Consider the following 21882-nt stretch of genomic DNA (forward strand, 5'->3'; position numbering starts at 1 on the left):
TTTAACAAGACAACCATCAATTTCATTCAGCGCAGTTTCAATGAGATGTTTGATAAGTATGTGTGCCACTTTTAGAACTTGGAGACAATTGACATAACACAGCATCAAGAGTTCCAAGAGTTATACCACATGGGTAAAGGTTGCAGATTTGTATGCCTGGTTCAGAAGGGGGATATCAACCACACTACTGTTGAAGAATCTCTTCACTCCTTATAAAACTGGTTGCCTGAGGATTGAGAACTGAAACTTATTTATCATGAAAACATGTCAAACAACATAAAGAAGGATCAAGTAGAACTTGCACCTGAGGACAATATAGTTGGAAATATATTTTGCCTGCCATACCATATAGTGAAAACACAAGGCAATGTAAGTCTCAAACAAAGGAATGTGTATGATGTATCACAGGAATCAGACTCTCCATCTCTGAATGATGCCTCAAAGCAAGACCAAATTTACTTGTAGAAATCCTCACATCCTTATCACTATTCCATAAACTACAGTGGGATTAGCATGTGATGTGGACCAAGCTTTCTTAAGTTGAATTTGAATGAATAAGACAGAGATCTCACTAGGTTTTTATGGTATCATGTTCAACAAGCTTATAATGGTGCCTATACCATCATGGATGATGTGATAATGTATTGTTTTGAGCATCGGTCATTTGGACACTTCCTTTTGTCAGCAGCCACAACTGAGCTAAAACACAAAATATTGATAAACACCCATGGGTGTCAGCAGTCAGCTGATTCTACATACACAGATGATCTTGTAGTAGTGAGAGAGATGGTGATGAGACTGCAAGAGTTTATCATGAACTGACAGCACACTACCTGTAAATAACCCTTCTACTTTTCAAATGGGTGACTAATTTGATTACACTGATGTACACACACTTTTTGATGAGTTACCTAGCCTGTAATGACAGTACAAGAAAACAAGACCCAAGGAAGTAGTTTATTCGCTGAATAGTGATTAAATATTAAAATAAATTTATAGCAGTCTTTGAAAAATTACGGAAATGAATTATCCACTCTACAACTCACCATTAGCCTATAAACACAAGTTACCAAGCCAAAAATAATACACAAACTAAAATGCATGACTTTGTTAGTTTATATCAGTGGTCTTATTCCATTACATTGTACACAGAATGCTATCCATTTATTTTGTACACAGAATTCTATCTTGTATAGTCCTAGAGACTTCTTTAAAATGCCTGTCCCTAACTGCACTTGTTAAAATCCAAACCAGCACCAGTAACTGACACTTACAAGTAATGTAACAACTCTTTGTCGTTTAGTTGGTCACACACAAGAACATTTTAGCAATGGGCCAGGAACATTTCCAGAGGATTCTTGAAGACCTACAGTCCCACCTGTGCATTAGTGGAAGCGCAACCTCAAGGCTGTTATCCGCAGTTCTGGGAACTACTGACTCAGCCTCTCAGGAGGTACACATAAAGGTAGAGTTCTGCATTGGGCCTCATTCAGCCAAGTCCATAAGCTTTCAGTGAGCTGGTGACTGACATGCTACTCTGGCGAACAGGACGCTCATATTGGCTACCCTGCAATCTTTCTCACACAATTTTAAAGAAACTACTCAGTAATAAACTGTGTTTTACATCAGTAATACCTTTGTGTGTCAGCTTCGTGGTGAAATACCTATCATTTCATAAATGGTCATAGTTATTGTGATATTTCATATGTAAGTAACACACTACTTGAAATTCAAAAGGTATACAATGAGAAATAGGGGTCAATATGAATTTGTGTTTGGTGCATGTTAGACCATATATTGCTGCATACGAAATTTAGCCAAGATACTGAATTTTTTGTTGGACTTGGGAGGAGGTCTCTATCTGCCAACAGTCTTGAGAAAATTGATGTTATATAGTGCACTCATCTATGATTCCATGTGCCAGTGATAAGGCTAGAATGAAATACACGTAACACCTCTCATATCTCACAAATGGTTTGAGATATCAAAATGATATTTTGGCAAATGATTGCATGGAAAGAGGAGAGTATTTTGCCATATGCTAAACAAGCAGAACTTTCTTATCTACCATGATATATGAGTAACTGCGGACTTTTACAATGAATTTTTTAAGAGTCTTCAATATCTGGTGAAATGTGAATTAGTGCGCCTTTCCAGCAAGATAAGTGAAGAAATCTATATTTATACTGAGAATGTGCTTTCTCATAAGCCTTTGAGCTGATTTTTTCTCAATACTTTGTACAATAAATCACAGTTTCAGTGTGCTATTGCAATTACAACTGCATTAAGATGTTAGTGAGGTGACATTCTGTAAACTCCACTTTGTTTTTTTTCAAAAGATGCAAATTTTGACATGGCAACCATACAAATATAGGGAATACTTGAAATTTGCCATTGATGAATGAGTGGTTTACAGGTGACAGCAACTTCAAGTTACTTAAATATAATGAAGAGGTTGGACCAATGACCACATTCAAAAACTTATACAACTGTACAGTGAAAAAAACTTATACAACTGTACGGTGAAATACCTTGTTTGTGAAAAGTGACACACAATAATTACACAAATAAAAATTATAAATAAATAGAGCATACAAAGATTTGGTTGAAACTTTTCTAGACATTATTACAACTGTTGATCAAGTGTTACAAAAACTAGCAACAGCATGAAATAAGGGAATACCTCAAAAACATGAAAGCAGACAGTTTTTCCTGATGTGAGTGAAAATACAACATAATATACCATAAGTAACATCAACATCTTTTGTAATGAACTGTTTTGAGATGCAGAATGCAAGGCAGACTGTAAATATGTTTCATTAAGGGCCACTGATGACGCTTTATTTTAATACAACAAAATGCATTTCGTGACAAAAATATGCGTTTTGTGTAGCTGCAAAGATGGATTTAAAATTCTTTCAGTAATTTCAGAAACAATCACAGAAATATTTAGGTCTCTTGAAACAAGCATAAAAGGGAGCGGGGGCAGGACGTTGTATACAGCACCAACACTATAGCGAGTGCCAATAAATTGTTGCTTGAATTATATTCATTACTGTAGCCTATTACCCATAAGTGTTGTGTTCATTATTTTACAGGTCTTACAAATTACTGTTCTTTACAAAGACTCAGACAGCTGGCGACTGCCACAATTTTCTTCCTAGTGTTGTCTACATGTTCTCTTGAAGAAATTAATTACTTTCAGAGTGCGAAAATGTACATAATAAATAAAATGGCTATAAAATGCTGCACAGTTCAATGTACGTGCAGTGTGACACAGTCGCAACTTCTGAAATCCATTGCCTGTGGCCTCTGGCCTGTCAAGCACACATGGCAGTTCTCAGTCCACAGATAAATCGAGAAAACCTGCCGATTTGCCCCCACACACGAGCAGACCCAGCTTGCAGGCTAGATCCAATGGGCAGGGATTGCATTTAATGGAAAACAATGGGCCTCAAATCAGTGGGCCAGATCCATCAGAGATATCCACGGAACTGGCCCAGAATTCTGGCACTTAGCAGGAATCTGCTTATGAGAGACCAGATTTGGTTATCGTAACATTAAGGCATTCGTGAGAGATAATGGTCCCCACCTATGCATTCCTAGGACAATGTTTGGAAGGATCATTAAATTTAAATAATTTTATATCATAACAGTACTTTAATTTGTGTACTGTATCATCATCAATTACCCTAAATCACGGATCATTGTTAGTGTGAACCAGTAAAATGTCATCCACAACATTACAGTCCAGACGACTTACTTTCTTAGTACATGTGCCAGAGAAGGCACTGTCTTTTCACATTCTTTCTGGCATCCAAGAATATCAGTTTCCAGCTCCACATACTTTCCAGTAGCATGGATTGATACATACAATAATACTTCATGTTGTTCGTCTGCATGGTTCAGACTTCTCACTTATCTCCAAAATTACAATGGATGCAGCAGTTTTGATGAGCCTGATGTACTTGTATGTAATTAGATCCAAACCATAATATGTAGCAATATTCACCCACAATCATGTTTCAAGATCATAGAATAATAGGCATATGAGATGTAATCAAAAGATAAGGTAACTTTATATTTTTATGCAAAAATATTTATTTATTCATCAATATTCATGATGTCCCCTTCAAAGTAATCCACCTCAGATACAATACACTTGTTCCAATGCTTCTTCCAATCCTCGAGGTACTCCTCATAAGCACTTCTTGGTACAGCCTTGAGTAGTTTTTATTTCCTCAGTCATTGAAAATCTTTGTTCTTTCATACGTCTCTTCAGTATTGGGAACAGAAAACATTGCAATGGGCCAAATCTGGTTAATATGGTGGCTGAGGCACGTCGTGTTGTTTTTGGTCAAAAAATCTCTCAAGCAATGATGAATGAGCAGGTCCACTGTCGTGATGCAAAAGCCATGAATTGTTTTTCCTAAATTTCGGACATTTTTGCATATTGCTTCTCGCAAGTGGCACATAATGTCAAGGTAATACTCCTTATTGACTGTACGCCCTTGAGGCAAAAATTCATGACGCACTACGCAGAGTAGTAGAAAAAAAAAACAGTGAGCGAAACTTTGACATTTGATCAAACTTGGTGTTCTTTTTTTTCGTCTTGGCTCTCCGGGATGCTTCCATTGGGCTGGCTGGGCTTTGGTTTCAACATCATAACTGTAAACCCATGTTTTGTCACCAGTTATTACCCTTTTGGGCAAATCAGGATCAGCACTGACATCATACAAGAGCTCCTGAGCGATGCTCATGCAATGGTTTTTCTGATCAAAATTGAGAAGTTTTGGAACAAACTTCACTGACACACGTTTCATGCCCAAAACATTTGAAAACATTGCATGACCTGAGCCGACCAATATGCCAACATCATCAGCAATTTCTCTTACGGTAATGCGATGACTTTCCAAAATAATTTTCTTCAGAGCTTTGACGTTATCATCTGTTGTTGACATGCTGGGCGTCCCGAGCAAGGTTCATCATTGGCATCTCCTTGACCATCTTGGAAGAGCATGTACCACTTGTAAACATTTGTTTTATTTAGAGCAGCCTCACTGTATGCCACTGTTAACATTTCAAGTGTTTTGGAGCACTTGATTCCATTTTTCACATAAAATTTTATGCATGTTCTTTGCTCTATTTTTTAATAATAATCGAAAATCACCGAGCACACTATAATATGTCTAACCTTTCTATCTGTCAAAAATGAATGAAGTATGGTATTGTGTACAGTTGAAACTGTGAACATATGTTTCGGACATGTGTACCAACATAAAAAAAAAAAAAAAGAGAAGAAGAAGAAGAAGAAGAAGAAGAAGAAGAAGAAGAAGATCGATAATCGAATGTACGTTGCCTGTGCAATTAGAAAAGTCACTTACTTTTTGAACAGCCTTCATATATAGTTGTTCCTCATTTGAAATGTTTACACACATGGTACCAACCTCTTTGAAAACATTGTCTCTGTCTTCAGTGCTCATATCAAAAGATCAGAAAATGGGGAGCACAAGAATGTTGCAGTATAGTGGTACAAGTGTAGTTTAATCCTATTATTTTTTTCCATCCATGTAACTTCTACATCTCAATTTAAGTATCGTCATGGTATCACTATCTAATTCATTAGGACTCACATGATCATCCAGAAGTTTACCTCAGCAGAGAAGTGCCAAATCGAGGATTGGATAGTTGTCTCACTGTAGAGTATTAAGAGCTTCTTTGAATGACATGACGAACATGATAAGCTCATTTAAGTTCTTCTCATCTATAATCTGAAGTCTACTCAATTCTCATTGTGTGGGCAACTACTTAATCTCGATCAGAGTACCACATACTGAAACCAGCATTTCCAACGAGGTGTTCCATTGGTCTCTGACCTCTAATGTGAGTGATTTTGTGAGTCTCTTTCAAAGACCAACTCTTACAATATGTCACTATTGCTTCGCATCATCTCCTCTACACAAGTTAGTTCTGGCTGTGATGCTAAAAACACCAACTTCAAAGTATGTTTGAGCAAAGTGCAACGGCAATTGACGGTGCAAGGAAGTCTAGTTAAGTCTTTCAGAGCTGCCACTATATTTGAACCCTGATATATTATCAAAGATGCTAACTTGATGAATTCTCAGAAATTTGCAAAGATGCAAAATGGTGAACAAGCTCCTATAAAACATTAACTGCTGCTTCTTCCTCACTGGGAAATTGGGCAGTAAACAGTACTCTGTTCTCCATATGCTAATTCTTTGCTAATAGAGGATACAATCACTGTAGTATAGGTTATTTTACATGCATCATCCATCCACATTACAGTTTTCGAAGCAGCTCTTATCTGTAAAAGCAGCATTAACTCATAGAATATGCACATTTTTAAGAGCATCTGCAGTGGATTTTACGATTCTTAACTGTAGTTGGTTGGGATAGTACAGCCTCCAATCGATTTTACGACCCACTTCGGCTCCTACAGGTATGAATGCTTCGGATATTTTTTTGAAACCTGAGTCATGAATGGCCTAAGATCTTCGAAGCACATGAGTGCCACTGAATCGTAAGTAGCACACTTTTACACACATCAAAAAAAGTTTTGCATCACCTCAGTTCCGAACCTGTACAGAAAATTGGAATAGAGATCAACATAAAAATCATTTCTGCCCTTTTTATTGCTCATGAAAACCAAACATTGCATGTTGTACCATCATACAGCAAGACAATCAGAGGTGGTGGTCCAGATTGCTGTACATACCGGTACATCTAATACCCAGTAGCACATCCTCTTGCAGTGATGGTTGCACTATCGGTTGGAGGATCGCATTTACATATTGTACAGCCATTATGGCGCCTTCCATGACCACTAGCAGCATATGTCGGCCTCATGTAATGCCACCCCAAAACAGCAGGGAACCTCCACCTTTTTGCACTCACAGGACAGTGTGTCTTAAGGCATTCAGTCTGACCGGGTTGCCTCCTAACACGTCTCTAATAATTGTGTAGTTGAAGGCATATGTGACATCCATCAGTGAAGAGAACATGAAGCCAATCCTGAAAGGTCCATTCGGCATGTTGTTGGGCCTATCTGTACCGCACTGCATGGTGTCGTGGTTGCAAAGATGGACCTCACCATGGACGTCAGGAGTGATGTTGCACATCATGCAGCCTTTTGAGCAGTTTGAGTTGTAACACGACAGCCTGTGGCTGCACGAAAAACATTATTCAACATGGTGGCGTTGCTGTCAGGGTTCCTCCGTGCCATAATCCGTAGGTTGGTTGGTTGGTTGTTTGGGGAAGGAGACCAGACAGCATGGTCATCGGTCTCATCGGATTAGGGAAGGATGGGGAAGGAAGTCGGCCGTGCCCTTTCAGAGGAACCATCCCGGCATTTGCCTGGAGCGATTTAGGGAAATCACGGAAAACCTAAATCAGGATGGCCGGACGCGGGATTGAACCGTCGTCCTCCCGAATGCGAGTCCAGTGTCTAACCACTGCGCCACCTCGCTATAATCCATAGGTAGTGGTCATCCAATGCAGTAATAGCCCTTGGGCAACCTGAGCGAGGCACGTCATCGACAGTTCCTGTCTCTCTCTGTATCTCCTCCATGTCCAAACAACATCGCTTTGCTTCACTCCGAGACGCCTGGACACTTCCCTTGTTGGGAGTCCTTCCTGGCACAAAGTAACAATGTGGACACAGTCAAACCACGGTATTGACCGTCTGGGCACGGTTGAACTACAGAAAACATGAGCCGTGTACCTTCTTCCTGGTGGAATGACTGGAACTGATCGGTTGTTAGACCCCCTCTACCTAATAAGCGCTGCTCATGCATGGTTGTTACATCTTTGGGTGGGTTTAATGACATCTCTGAACAGTCAAAGAGACAATATCCACAGTCAACATCTATCTTCTTGAGTTCTGGGAACCAAGGTGATGCAAAACTTTTTTTGATGTTTGTAATACGTGATTCTTCACTACCTACCTCAATATCCAATAAATATACATCATTTTCTATTGAATAATGTATTCGTTTTAAAGACCATCAATGATGAAATGGAAATCAGTGTGGGTTTGCAACAACATAAGTTGAGATATTTTATGTTTATTTTTATACTGAGAATGAGCTTTTTCATAGGCTACTGACCTGTCATGTCCTCTGGTACTTGCCTAGCAAAACACTGTTTGAGAATTCAGTCACAGTTATGATTATATTAGCATGTTTGTGAGATTAATCTTTGTAAACTGTGTTGAGCTTTGGCAAAAGACCCAAATTTCAACATGTTAACAGGAGAAGTGTAGTGGTTACTCAAAACTTGCCACTGATGGCACACTCCTGTGCACTTTAGCACGGGAATGAGTCAAGAGTAAGAAGCGACTGCAGTGCCACAGTTCTCAGGCTCTTTATACTCACAGAACTATCAAGGGAAGGAAAAGGCCAGTACAGCACCGACACAACAGCGACACCTTTATTTCTAAGGTACACAACCCTCAACACTGAACTTGTACTTGCTCCATTTCTGATCTCTGTAATTATCGTCAGGCTGTTATTTCAGCTGGTCACAGTGCTATAAAGGCCTCTTCCAGCTTATTCCACCCAACAAAAGTTGTTGATCCAGCATATTTTACACAATATATTTCTTTTCAATACCCTTAAAAACTTGATCATATCAAACGCTTTGAGACTTTCCTCGAAGTTTCATTGCAAGTGTTTTTATAAGTAGTATACAGCTGTGCTTCTTTTCTTTATTATGTGTTCCTAATATGATAGAGACAAATTGTAAATGGGCAAGCAGACTGATAGACCAAGAGCCCAAGGTCCTATCTGATGAGAGCATCACATCACAATTTATAACCACCACTTTAAAAGCCTGCCAAGCAAATGTATAATTCAATGTCAAAGGCTATGCATTCTGCACAAAAACCTGAATAACATGTGAAATTATCCTTTTACATGTTGATGACAACTACAAACAAACATGAAGTTCTTGAATGAGAAGAAACAAACTGTAATAAAATGTTTCCAGTAGTGCTAAAATGGATAAAATGTCATTACTTTAGTGTATGTGGTGCATCGTAACAAACAGAAAATGTGTATTTGTTGGTTGACTTGCTATAATATATTGTATAATTATAAAAACCATGAAACATTTCAAAAAAACTGGTACAGGTAAATTGCCAAGAACATCATATGTTCCAGTATGTGGAAGACAAACACTCAAAGTTTTTTTTAATATATAATGTTTATAAATGTTCTAAGTATCAACCTTTCATAACATGGCATATATCTAATTGGTAGTTCAGTTTTGCACATACTCAACCCAGCATATCGGGAGTGAGAATAAGAACAGCTGGTGTGAGGTGCTGTTGCAAGTCTTTGAGGATCTGTGGTAGAGGTGGAACATAAATGCTTTCCTTGATGTAAACTGAAAAGGAAAAATTACAAGGCGTAAAGTCTTCTGAATATAGAGGCCACTCAAGTAGTGCCAAGTCTGCAGTCACAACACAGCCTATCTCATAAGTAATGCTGTGCCAACATACCATTCTGGCCATCTCCTACACACTTGTGGAAATGTGGAAGGGGACATATTGTTGAAAGGTGAAATCTCTGCTATCAGTTTCAAAGAATGTCTTTTTGGACACGGTACAGAACAGGTTAACTTTCTCAGAATCCCAGAGATGCCAGACAGTTGCATGTACCTTCTCTGCCCCCACATGCAAAAGATGAGTTAGCTGACCTCCTCCGAAAGATGAAAAATGCTTTTGTCACTGAAGATTAATTTGCTTGCAAACTCGTCATTTTCAAGATGATTCTGCATATTAGTGCAGAACCGTACATAGTACAATTTCTCATCATGGCTTATGGATTGTGCATGAGCTACAATTTGTACAGCTTCACTCTTAATCGCTTATGAAGGATTTTCCAGACTGTTTGTTGAGCGATGTTTAGTTTTCCACTAGCTCAATAGGTAGCCTTTGTATGACTTTGCAACATCACGTCACTCTCTGTACATTCACTACCGATTGGCACACGGCAAAACATTTCTCTGCCTGGTTGCTCGTTTTCCACGCTAACTTTACAGCACAGCACCACATTAGAGAGAGAGACAGAGAGAGAGAGAGAGAGAGAGAGAGAGAGACTGTCTTTCACATATTGTATCATACTTCCACTAAACCATGGGTAAAAGACTTTTATATTAGCAAAACACACTTTGTTAAAAAGGCGAAACAGAAGGAATATACATTTAACAATCAACCACACTAATATGGCGAGGCTGCATAAAAACAAAAATAAATGATAGAGCTCAAATAAACTAAACAGACTTTACCTTCATAATAGCTATCTCACGCTCGAAATCTTGCATGCTTGTGGCAAGGGCACTCGTTTTCAGTTTTTTTATTGCAACTAACTGTGGCTCAATATCACCACCCCGTTCCATTGAACCTTTGTATACTTCTCCATAAAAGCCCTGTAAAAATAATGCATGATTAAAAAATACCAATATTGATGAGAGTTGATTTACTATCACCTGCAAAATAAAAAACAAGACCAAGGGTTGAGAGAACTTAAGAAAGAAATAGAAAACACATATGCACCACACTTCTGTACAAGAGTTCCCTTGGCAAGAGAAATTGGCAGACACTAAATAGAGAGGACAAACATGAGATGGGAAGATGTACAGGTACTGGGGGAAAAAAAAAAGGATGGATAGTTAAAGTTTAACACTCTACTATGATGAAGTCATTAGCTCAATACTGGATTAGGGATGGGGGAAGGTAGCAGTGGTTGCACTGTTAAATGAATCAACCTATCAATTGTCAACAGTGATTTAGAAATGTCATGATGGGACCCTTACCAGTTGGATCTCATTCAAGAGATTGAGAAGGTCCAAAGAAGAGCAGCAAGATTCGTGACTGGTACATTTAGCCATTGCGAGAGGGTTACAAATCTCATAGAAAGTTTGAAGTAAGATACACTTGCAGACAGACGATGCGCTAAACGGAAGAAGCTGCTCACTATATTCCGAAATCAGATCTTTGCCAAGGACGTAAAGCATATATTATTATCACCAACTTTCACATCATGCCATGAACACCACTCAAAGATAAGGGAAATTAGGGCTCGTACTGAGACGTTCAGACAGCCGTTTTTCCCTCGTGCAATCCGCGAGTGGAACAGAGGGGCGGTGGGGGGAGGTGGAGGGAATGTGACTTTGGCACGAATTGTAGCCTCCACCACACACCACTTGGTGCCTAGCGGAGTATATATGTAGATGTAGATATCCAGGCAGATATGGCTAAAAGATGGATCTGAATCCCAGTCTTCTAAAGTATGAAAGCAGTGGCTTGAGAATTACATTAGGTATAGCAAAGAAGCAATTTCACCCATATTCTGATAACAAGGGAGACTTCTCATCAAAGATAAGAGTAATTTTCCTTCCATACAACAGACATTGTGATACTTATTTAACTCACGGATCTGATGTATCTGCAGTATGGAATATTAAGTTGTAAGACTGTTTCACCTTTGTCCCCACTAGGAGTAGCTTCTCTCTCAAGAAAGATTGATTTGACTGTTGCTAAGGAATATTTTCTTGCCTCATCACAAATCTTTGTTACAGATTTCAGAGATTTCTGTGAATCCTTCACTCACCAAAAATTTAATTTCATCAATCATTAGATTTCTGAAGATTTTTATTGTTTTAACCTAATCAATGCACAGGGGTATTTTCACTGGTTTCATATTACAACAATAATTACATTTCTATCACTTTTCCCTTCTCAGTTAACATAATATATGAGATATTCAATTATCACTTTCAAATTGAGTGAAGTTGCATGGTGATAAGACACTGGATTTGTAATGAGGAAGATGGTGCTTCAAATTCCTGTCTGGTTATCCAGATTTATGTTTTCCACAAGTCCTCTCAATCTGGAGAGGACATGCCAAATTCCTTCCTCGTCCTTCCTCAAACCAAGCTATTGCCCCAACTCTGAGTACTCCATTGTCAAACAGATGCTAAACCCTAAACATCCGCCCATCCTTACTTCCTCATTTTCAAACAAATTTCTTTGCATGTGCATGAGGTGCTGCCTTCAGCATAAATGCTGTTTGTTTTCTACTACATACAATAATTTGTGGTTAGTTAACACTCAAGCAACACCTTGTGCTATGGCTGTAAATGTGACAATATTGGTCATGTTACTAAATTTCCAAATTTTAAATTATCGGTTCTGCCATGTTCCAGCTTTGTTTTTAATCATCAGTCTTTCAACTCGTTTGATGTGGCCCACCACGAATTCCTCTTCTGTGCCAACCTCTCCAATTCAAAGTAGTACTTGCACCACATGTCCTCAGTTATCGGCTGGCTGTATTTCGATCTCTGTCTTCCCCTACAGTCTTTACACTCTACAGTTCCCAAGTTCCAAATGGTACCTTGCTAGTTATTCCCAAATGCAGTAACACATGTTCCACAAACCTGTCACTGTTTTCCAAACATTCCTTTCTTTCACGATTCTGTGGAAAACCTCCCCCCTTTCTTATCTTATCAGTCCACCTGATTTTCAAAATACAGTGTATACATGAAGTCTGGGAGCACTTTCAATTATTTATTGCGCAAGAACTAAATACTGTACAGATGTCATACATATTGCATTTTGAAGAGAAACTCTGAAAGAGGTTTTTTTTTTTTTTTTTTTTTACACTCGACATTCACATCACACACACTGGGACGTTCGTTTCTTTTTGCCAGGCACAAGCAACCATCATAACGAATTTGTTGTGCTAGTGGTAAATAGCCTTCTTTGCTGGTGGCTTCTTATCGTACTTGGTTCTAAACATCCATTGAACAGCTGTAGCACACTTGTTTTTGTCGAACTTCAACTCACAGAAAGCTCGCTCCACACCTGAACTCACCATGTTTGTGACGAGCACTGACTATCGGCAATTTACCAAACTACGCTGTGGCGATATACATGGAAAAAAATAAATAAATCACAGTTTCTCTTCAAAATGACATAAGTATGATATCTGTATAATGTTTGGTTCTTGTGCAATAAATAACTGAAAGTGTTCCCGGACTTTATGTACACACTGTACTTCTGCAGTACCACATCTCAAATGCTTCGATTCTGTTCTGTTCCGCTTTTCCTACTGACCATGATTCCCTGCCATACAAACTGTGCTCCAAATGTACATTCTTAGAAATTTCTTCCTCAAATTAAGACCAATGTTTGATACCAGCAGACTTCTCTTGGCCAGGAATGCCCTCTTTGCCTTTGCCAGTTTTTGCTTTCCATGTCCTCCTTGCTTCACCCATCATGGGTTAATTTACTTTCTTAACTTTTTCTACTTCATGATCGCTAATTATAAGTTTTTCACTGCTCTCATTTCTGCTAGTTGTCATTACTTTTGTCTATTCACAGTTTATTCTCAATCCATATTCTGTATCCATTTGACTTCATACCACTGAACAGATTCTGTAATTCTTCACTTTCACTGAGTATAGCATGTCAACAATGTATCTCATCACTGATATCCTCTCACCTTGAATTTTAATTCCACTCTTGAACCTTTCTTTCATGTCCATCATTGCTTCTTCGATGTACAGACTGAAGAGTAGGAGTGAAAGATTGCATCCTGTCTTGCACACTTTTTAATTCCAGCACTTTGTTCTTGGTCTTCCAATCTTATTGTTCCTTCTTGGTTCTAATATATATTTTATATTAACCATCTTTCCCTACAGCTTACTCAAATTTTTCTCAGAATGTTGGAATATTTTGCACCAGTTTACATTGTTCAATGCTTTTTCTGGAACCACAAATCCTATTAGTACATCTTGATTTTTCTTCAGTTTTCACTATACTTTCAAGCCTAATGGCAGAACTGCCTTTCTGGTGCTTTTACCATTCCTAAAGCCAAACTCATCGTCATCTAACAGATAATTTTCTTTCCCATTCTCCTGTATATTATTCTTGCCAGTGACTTCGATGCACAAGTGTTAGGCTGATGAGTGATATTTTTTGCACCTATCTGCCTTTGCTATCTTAGGAATTGTGTTATTGATATTTTCGCAAAAGTTTGATCGTACATCACCAGGCTCTTAGATTCGACACACCGGCTTGAGTCTGGTTGCTATTTCCTTTAATGACTTTAGAAATTCCATAAAATTTGTAAAGTGTAAAATTTGTATATATTTTATGAAACAAAAATTCTATCTATGTACCTACAATTGAAAAAAAAAGTCCAACTTTTATGTCCATCCATTAAGCTAGAGTCTCTTGAGTATTTTATTATTATTATTATTATTATTAGTAGTAGTAGTAGTAGTAAAGTATGAGAGATGAAGACATGAAAAACTGGTTTGTTCCATTCAAATCTTTCAGCTTGTATTTTACTTGTTATGTTTCCTTATAGGGTAAGTTCAAATATTTCACTTTATTGCAGTTATGCACAAACTTACCTACTATATTCAATAGTCTTTCTGAAATTGTACTCTCTGTTCTGTTTATATGTGGCTAAGATTGATTTTTTGCACAACATGAGAATCCGAATGTCACACACAGAACTCGGAAGCATCAACACACAAATTTATAAGAACTTGAGACCAAGGGCATCCATACGAAGTTTGTAAGTATGGGGGCAGGGGTTAGACCTGAGGGTACAAAGTATTTTTAATATTTTGGAAGACAAATGGCAACTTGTTAGTTGCCATAAAAAGATTCCAGTTCTGACCCGGTTAAAAACCTGCATAACACTGACTTTTAAATGATTTTCTTGAAAGAAATACACCTGACTACATTATATTTTTTCTTTTCCCTGAGAACTATGTGGGGCTTGGTCACCCCTTGTCTAAAACAGAAAGACAGTAACTGGTGTCACTGGTTAGTTATGAGGTAACATATTTATATTTAGTGTGACATAAATGAAATTAGTGAATTATTCGAAGATAATTGCCCAATAGTATGAGGTCTGTTCAAAAAATACCGGGACATTCTTAATTTAGCACCAATGCTGTGTTGGAGAGGAATACAGGGTGATTCAAAAAGAATACCACAACTTTAAAAATGTGTATTTAATGAAAGAAACATAATATAACCTTCTGTTGTACATCATTACAAAGAGTATTTAAAAAGGTTTTTTTTCACTCAAAAACAAGTTCAGAGATGTTCAATATGGCCCCCTCCAGACACACAAGCAATATCAACCCTATACTCCAACTCGTTCCACACTCTCTGTAGCATATCAGGCGTAACAGTTTGGATAGCTGCTGTTATTTCTCGTTTCAAATCATCAATGGTGGCTGGGAGAGGTGGCCGAAACACCATATCCTTAACATACCCCCATAAGAAAAAAGCGCAGGGGGTAAGATCAGGGCTTCTTGGAGGCCAGTGATGAAGTGCTCTGTCACGGGCTGCCTGGCGGCCGATCCATCGCCTCGGGTAGTTGACGTTCAGGCAGTTACGGACAGATAAGTGCCAATGTGGTGGCGCTCCATCCTGCTGAAATATGAATTGTTGTGCTTCTTGTTCGAGCTGAAGGAACAGCCAATTCTCTAACATCTCCAGATACTGTAGTCCAGTTACAGTAGCACCTTCGAAGAAAAAGGGACCAAAAACTTTATTGGCTGAAATGGCACAGAAAACGTTCACCTTAGGCGAGTCACGTTCATACTGAGTTGTTTCCCGCGGATTCTCAGTGCCCCATATACAGACATTGTGACGGTTGACTTTCCCATTAGTGTGGAAAGTTGCTTCATCACTAAACACAATCTTTGAAACGAAAGATTCATCTGTTTACATTTGAGCAAGGATAAAATCACAGAAATCGATTCTTTTAATCTTATCAGCTGCAGACAGTGCTTGAACCAATTTCAGACGATAAGGTTTCATAACTAACCTTTTTCGTAGGACTCTCCATACAGTTGATTGTGGAATTTGCAGCTCTCTGCTAGCTCTGTGAGTCGATTTTCCTGGGCTGCGAACAAATGCTTGCTGGATGTGTACTACATTTTCATCACTCGTTCTCGGCCGTCCAGAACTTTTCCCTTTGCACAAACACCCATTCTCTGTAAACTGTTTATACCAACGTTTAATGCACCACCTATCAGGAGGTTTAACACCATACTTCGTTCGAAATGCACGCTAAACAACTGTCGTCGATTCACTTCTGCCGTACTCAATAACCCAAAAAGCTTTCTGTTGAGCGATCGCCATCTTAGCATCAACTGACGCTGACGCCTAGTCAACAGCGCCTCAAGCGAACAAATGTACAACTAAATGAAACTTCATAGCTCCCTTAATTCGCCGACAGATAGTGCTTAGCTCTGCCTTTTGTCGTTGCAGAGTTTTAAATTCCTAAAGTTGTGGTATTCTTTTTGAATCACCCTGTACAGTTGGGGTCCTGCACACACTTGTGTTTAATGCGTAACTGCCACAAGTTTCATTGTTGCATGTCTGTTAGTTATTGTTCAGTGCAGTTTTGAGTAGAAAGTTGTGGCACGCAATGTGCGAATTTCGAGATGCCAGAGTTAGAGGAAAAATGCATCTGTGTCAAATTTTGAATGAAACTCAGAAAACTTTTACACAGACACACCAAATTACGCTGGAACCCTATGGCGATGGGTGCTTGAGCTGTACTTGATGTTATGAATGGCTCACACAGTATAAAAGTATCCAGACGGAAGTTAAAGAAGACCCTCGTTCAGGACGCCCATTAACATCTACCGATGATGCTCATGTCAGGAACGCCAATGAAACTGTGCATGCCAATTGAAGACTGACTGACTGAGATATTGTAGAAGAATGTAACATTTCCATTGAATCATATCACAAAATCATAAGACAGCATCTTGGAATGTATCGTGTTGCCACCTAGTTTGTCCCAAGTCTCATGAGTCAAGACCAGAAAGACCTTTGCCTTGCAATCTGTGAAGAGCTTTTGGATAGCACAAACAAGGAAGAGGTGTTCGTTAAGAGAATCATAACTGGCAATGAGATGTTGGCCTATGGTTATGATGTTGCGACCAAGGTTCAGCCTTCACAAGGGGTTAGGAAAGGTGCTCCAAGACCAAGAAAAGCTCGTCAGGTCAGGTCAAATGTCAAATCTATGCTAATGGTTTTCTTTGATTTTGAAGGATTAGTTCGTCATGAATTTGTACCATAAGGACAAACTGTTGTGACATCTTTTCCAAAGCCAAAAACCCCATTGAAAGCATGAAGAATTGCGACAGATAAAATTTGCAGGTGGTGCTCCATGCAACCCAGCAAGAGGCATACCAAGACTGCTTCTGGAAGTGAAAACACCATTGAGAATAGTGTATCTATTGTAGAGAGGAGTATTTTGAAGGAGATTATGCACAATAAGTACAGGGTAAGCGCAGAAAAATTTTGTGGACAACGTTACAGAATTTTTTGAACAGACCTCATATAGTGGTGCCATCTGACATTGCTATGGAAACCTGACCCTCACAAATGCTGTGGCACCACTAACCAGAGAGAGCTCATCATTAGGAGCACCTTCTGGCAAGATCACACTAGAATCCAGCACATAAGCTGGCCCAAAACTGGTCTGAGTCAGCCGCAATGCAATTTGGGGAGTGTGTCAGAAGTGTGCAAACAGTTTGCCTATTGCATTTATACCGTGGACTCTATTTGTCAAAGGCAGAAGTTTGATATGACATTGACTGGACTTCGACTGGAATGTGTACTTTTGGCAGCTTGCAATGTTCCTGAGAAACATTTGTCTTCTTGTGATTAAACTGAGATGAGACCCCGGGAAATCAGACCTTTAATATTGTTGTAATTAGTCGAGATTGACGGTTTCCTCCCACAGAACACTCACAACAATTATTAACACAAACCACACAGGGTTATCAGGGATGACAACAGCTGTATTTACAGGCAGTTCAAGTGTTAGTGAATGAAGCTGGGATGTCTCTCTCACACCACCCTTGTTTACAGCTCTTCCAACATTTAATGAACAGCATGAAGAGTGGGACAATTTCTGCTGGTGATTGCAGTGATATATCTCAGCTTGTCAAAAAGACTATGTTCTTGTCAAAAAGTCCCATAATTACAGAAGACAGAAACTTGAGTCATTAATGAGTCCAGCAGAACTTCAGTTGCCTAGATTTTTATTTATTTTTATTTATTAATTTATTTTTACAAAAAAGCATTGCAGCCATGTTAGAACAATTTTATGTGGGCTGGTTTGCTGATCTACACAAATTAAGCAGGAACTGCAATTTCAAATGTTTGTTTGGGCAGAACTATGCAGACTTTTCAATCAGGGACTTTACAGTGGGGCTTATGCCCAACTTGGAAGTGAGAAATCACATATTAAGGAATTCAGATACTTCTCTGACAGAAGTAATGAGAACAGCTCATGCTCACAACACTATCCGTGCAGCTCAATGTTCATTCAAGATGAATATTTATTCATGCAGGATGTCATGCCATGTCCAGCAGTGCCTTCAACTGCTCTGCAGTCCAGCTATATTAGTGACGATGACACACATCAGCAGCAGCACTGTTGCTTGGCTGTAAATGTTTCTTTTCCAACACATCAGTTTTTGTTTTGTTTTGCTTTAAGGCGTAAAAACAACTGCAGTCATACAAACGCAAGTCAAAACTATAGAACATGAACACAGAGAGGAGTTAAACGACTATACGTCAGTCCCTATGGACAGAATAGGAGACAGATAAAAACAGGGGCATGGAAAATGGGCTAAAAAAAAAACCCTACAGAAGTGGAGATCCAAAACTAAAAATTAAATGGCCTTCACCATATTGCTTCAGCAGATGAAAAGTAAAACATGGTCGACAGCCCATGCGTCATTCACTAAAACGGCTGATAAATCAGATGGCAAACCCAAGCTGGAACATAAATTGTTAAAAAAGGGCATTCCAGCAGGAAGTGGCAGACAGTTAAAATTTGGGTGCAATGTGTACAAAGTGGTGGGGTAGCACCACTTAGCAGACAAACAGCATGCATACCTGCTAAGGAGGAAGTCACAGCGGTAAGACAGTGGTAGTTCAGCATGCATACTCTCAACCGGGCCGGTGTAAAAGGCACCCATGGCTGAACGGATGCCACTATGGTGGATAGTGTTGAGACGGTGTAAGAGGGATGGGCACGCAGACGCATAAACAAAGCACCCATAGACGAGTTTTGAATGGGCAAGAGACCGGTACAAACGGAGGAGGATGGTTCAATCGGCACCCTAGGAAGTACCACTGAGGACACATAGGACACTGAGGGACTGTGTACAGCGAGCTGCCAGGTAAGACACATGGGAAGACCAAGAATGTTTCCTATCGAGCATGAGCCCCAGGAATTTAGTAGTTTCAATGAACCGAAGGGCAAGAGGCCCAAGATGTGGAGATGGTGGGAGAAACCATTTGCACCACCAGAAATTCGGACAGATGGTTTTGTCTGGGGAAAAGCAAAAGCCATTGTCGATGGTCCACGAGTAACGACGATCAAGACAGCGCTGAAGATGCCGCTCAGCGCGACAGGTCCATGGAGAGCTGCAATAGACCGCAAAATTATCAACAAAAAGGGAGACAGAGATGTCTGGTCCGAGACAGGCCATGATAGGGTTAATGGTGATAGCGAAGAAGACGACACTCAGGACAAAACGCTGAGGCACACCGTTTTCCTGGATAAAGGTGTCTGACAAGGCAGAACCCACACACAACTTGAAAACTCGATCTTGTAAAAATGCCTGAAGGACACAGGGCAGATGGCTACGGAAGCCCCACGTGTAAAGAGTACAGAGGATACCAGTTCTCCAGCACGTGTCATAGGCCTTCTCCAAATCGAAAAACACGGCCACAGTCTGGGATTTCCGCAGAAAGCCATTCATGACATGGGTGGACAAAGTGCAACACATCAGTCATGTGCTTTTATTGACGTGCAACATGCCATGAGTACGGTAAAAAGACACACTTGCAAGAGATATGTATTAGCATTTCTGCTGCAATTATGTCTCACACAGCAGAAGTGACCTGAGTGAGTGATCGGTTTACAGACATGCAGAGTACTCAGAACAAGGCCAAAATATTGTACTTAGATGTGTTCGTTTGCAAATAACCTGTGAGGGTACTCATGCACACCAGCTCTTCTGTGGCCTTGCTAAACCAGTCTACTTAAGTTTAGGGTAACAACCTATGCAGGCAGCCAAGACTAATCTTGGGCCTATGGATATCATCATGTGCCTTTGATATGAACGTTTCCAGTTTTACATACTTACAACCAAATCACTCATTCTGTAAATTATCTGTTGGTTGCCAACACCAAAGAGGGCAACACTTTTGGGATAGATTTTTCCGCATTTTTGAATTTCATTCTCATAAAATATTTTTAGATTTCACGCTCATGAAATATCGCATGCCACACAATTTGAAGGGCTTTATGCCTCCATAAGGACTCTCCTGTGACAGATATGCTCAATTTTTCTCATTTGGATTAGTGGAGACAAATGCGTTCAGAGCTCACATCACTCTTCAAGTGACGGCTGCCCCATCTTTTTTCAAAGCTTGCCCGGTGCTCATGACTTTAAAGGATGCCTTCAAATCTGAAATGAACAGACTTATCCATAAAGCTGCATTAACACTTATTTTCCACAGTCACTTGGCCACTCCCCTAGTAACAGTATGCACGCACATACAACAGCACCATGAAAATTTATGGTGCTTTTAAATTCACTATAAATGCAAAGCCTGAAGTGGAAATTTATTCTCTACTGACCCCTTACAAACTTTTTGCAAAATTGGGCTGCAGCATTTCATTCAATAAAACTGACTTCACAGAGGCGTATTTTGAAAAACTGGATGCAGCATCATAATCTTATCTGATTCTAAGTATGCCCTACAGCCTTTACTGTTATAATTGGTTAGCTTTTGGAATCCTTTCAGCCCCTGCCATTCCATTTTATGGCCAAATTACTACAAGGTATTCCCAATTGTGCCACATACCTTGATATTTTGGTCACAGATGCAATTCCAGAGGAGAACATTCAAAATATTGAACTTTTCTTCCAGAGACTAGCAGTAAAGGGGCTTCAATCCAACTAGCACAAGTGTTCTTTCATGCAGTCTTCCCTCACATATTTAGGGTTTAACCTCCCAGCAAATGGACTGGAAGCAACAAGGGATTATGTTGTGCCAACTGATTAAATGCAGCCCCATGAATACAAAAGACTTACAAAGTATTTCTAGGTAAGATCAACTATTATGGCTGACTCACTGTAAACCTATCAGAACACTCTTGTCCAATGAATCAGCTATGATGTAAAGGCACTTATTGTTGCTGAGTCTCTTCCTCCTATTGAGCACTTGAGTGTCACCTTATTAGTTCAGGCCCTATCCAACATGGATCCTCGGGAAGATTTCCTCCACCATAGGTGCTTGATGTGTACTGAGGCATCCATCCAGACACTTCTGTGGTACCATCAAAATCAACTATGCCTCCAGCTCTCCTGGTCATTAGCCACCTGCTTATTGGTCCCTGGCAGACACTCTGACCCCATGGAGAATTTGCACCTTCCATGAAGCTTTTTCCTTGCTCCACTCCACTGGACTGCTCCTACTATATCTTTTCCCCCCAGCAGTCACTGCTTGAGTGGGAAAGGGATGTAGTGGTACCACCCATTATCAATATAGAAACACAACAGCTGGTGCAACATTATTGTTGACTACTGTTGCACCACTACTCAGAGGTGGGTGCTTGTTATAAGAATGCTCTCAGAAAAGACCACACCAGAATCCTATATATAAGCTGTCCCTGGGCTAATCTGAGTCAGTTGTGATGTGATCTGCAGAGTGAGTGATCAATGTGTTATAGGTGTTGCTAGGGTATTCATATTGAGGGCTTTGTCATAGGTGGAACTTTGTGGTGT

At 39.6% G+C, this 21882-nt stretch overlaps 1 protein-coding gene across 1 annotated transcript in view; it reads right to left on the reverse strand.

Annotated features, from left to right (window-relative positions):
• The window catches only part of LOC124794805 (tyrosine-protein kinase hopscotch), a 194594-nt gene that overhangs the window by 31665 nt on the left and 141047 nt on the right, over positions 1 to 21882 (reverse strand). Inside the window, exon 14 of the mRNA XM_047258461.1 lies at positions 10309 to 10449. Coding sequence (XP_047114417.1) covers positions 10309 to 10449 — 141 coding nt within the window. The remainder of the gene's footprint in view (positions 1 to 10308; positions 10450 to 21882) is intronic.

Source organism: Schistocerca piceifrons, chromosome 4 (assembly GCF_021461385.2).
Source record: "Schistocerca piceifrons isolate TAMUIC-IGC-003096 chromosome 4, iqSchPice1.1, whole genome shotgun sequence".
Taxonomy (NCBI): domain Eukaryota; kingdom Metazoa; phylum Arthropoda; class Insecta; order Orthoptera; family Acrididae; genus Schistocerca; species Schistocerca piceifrons.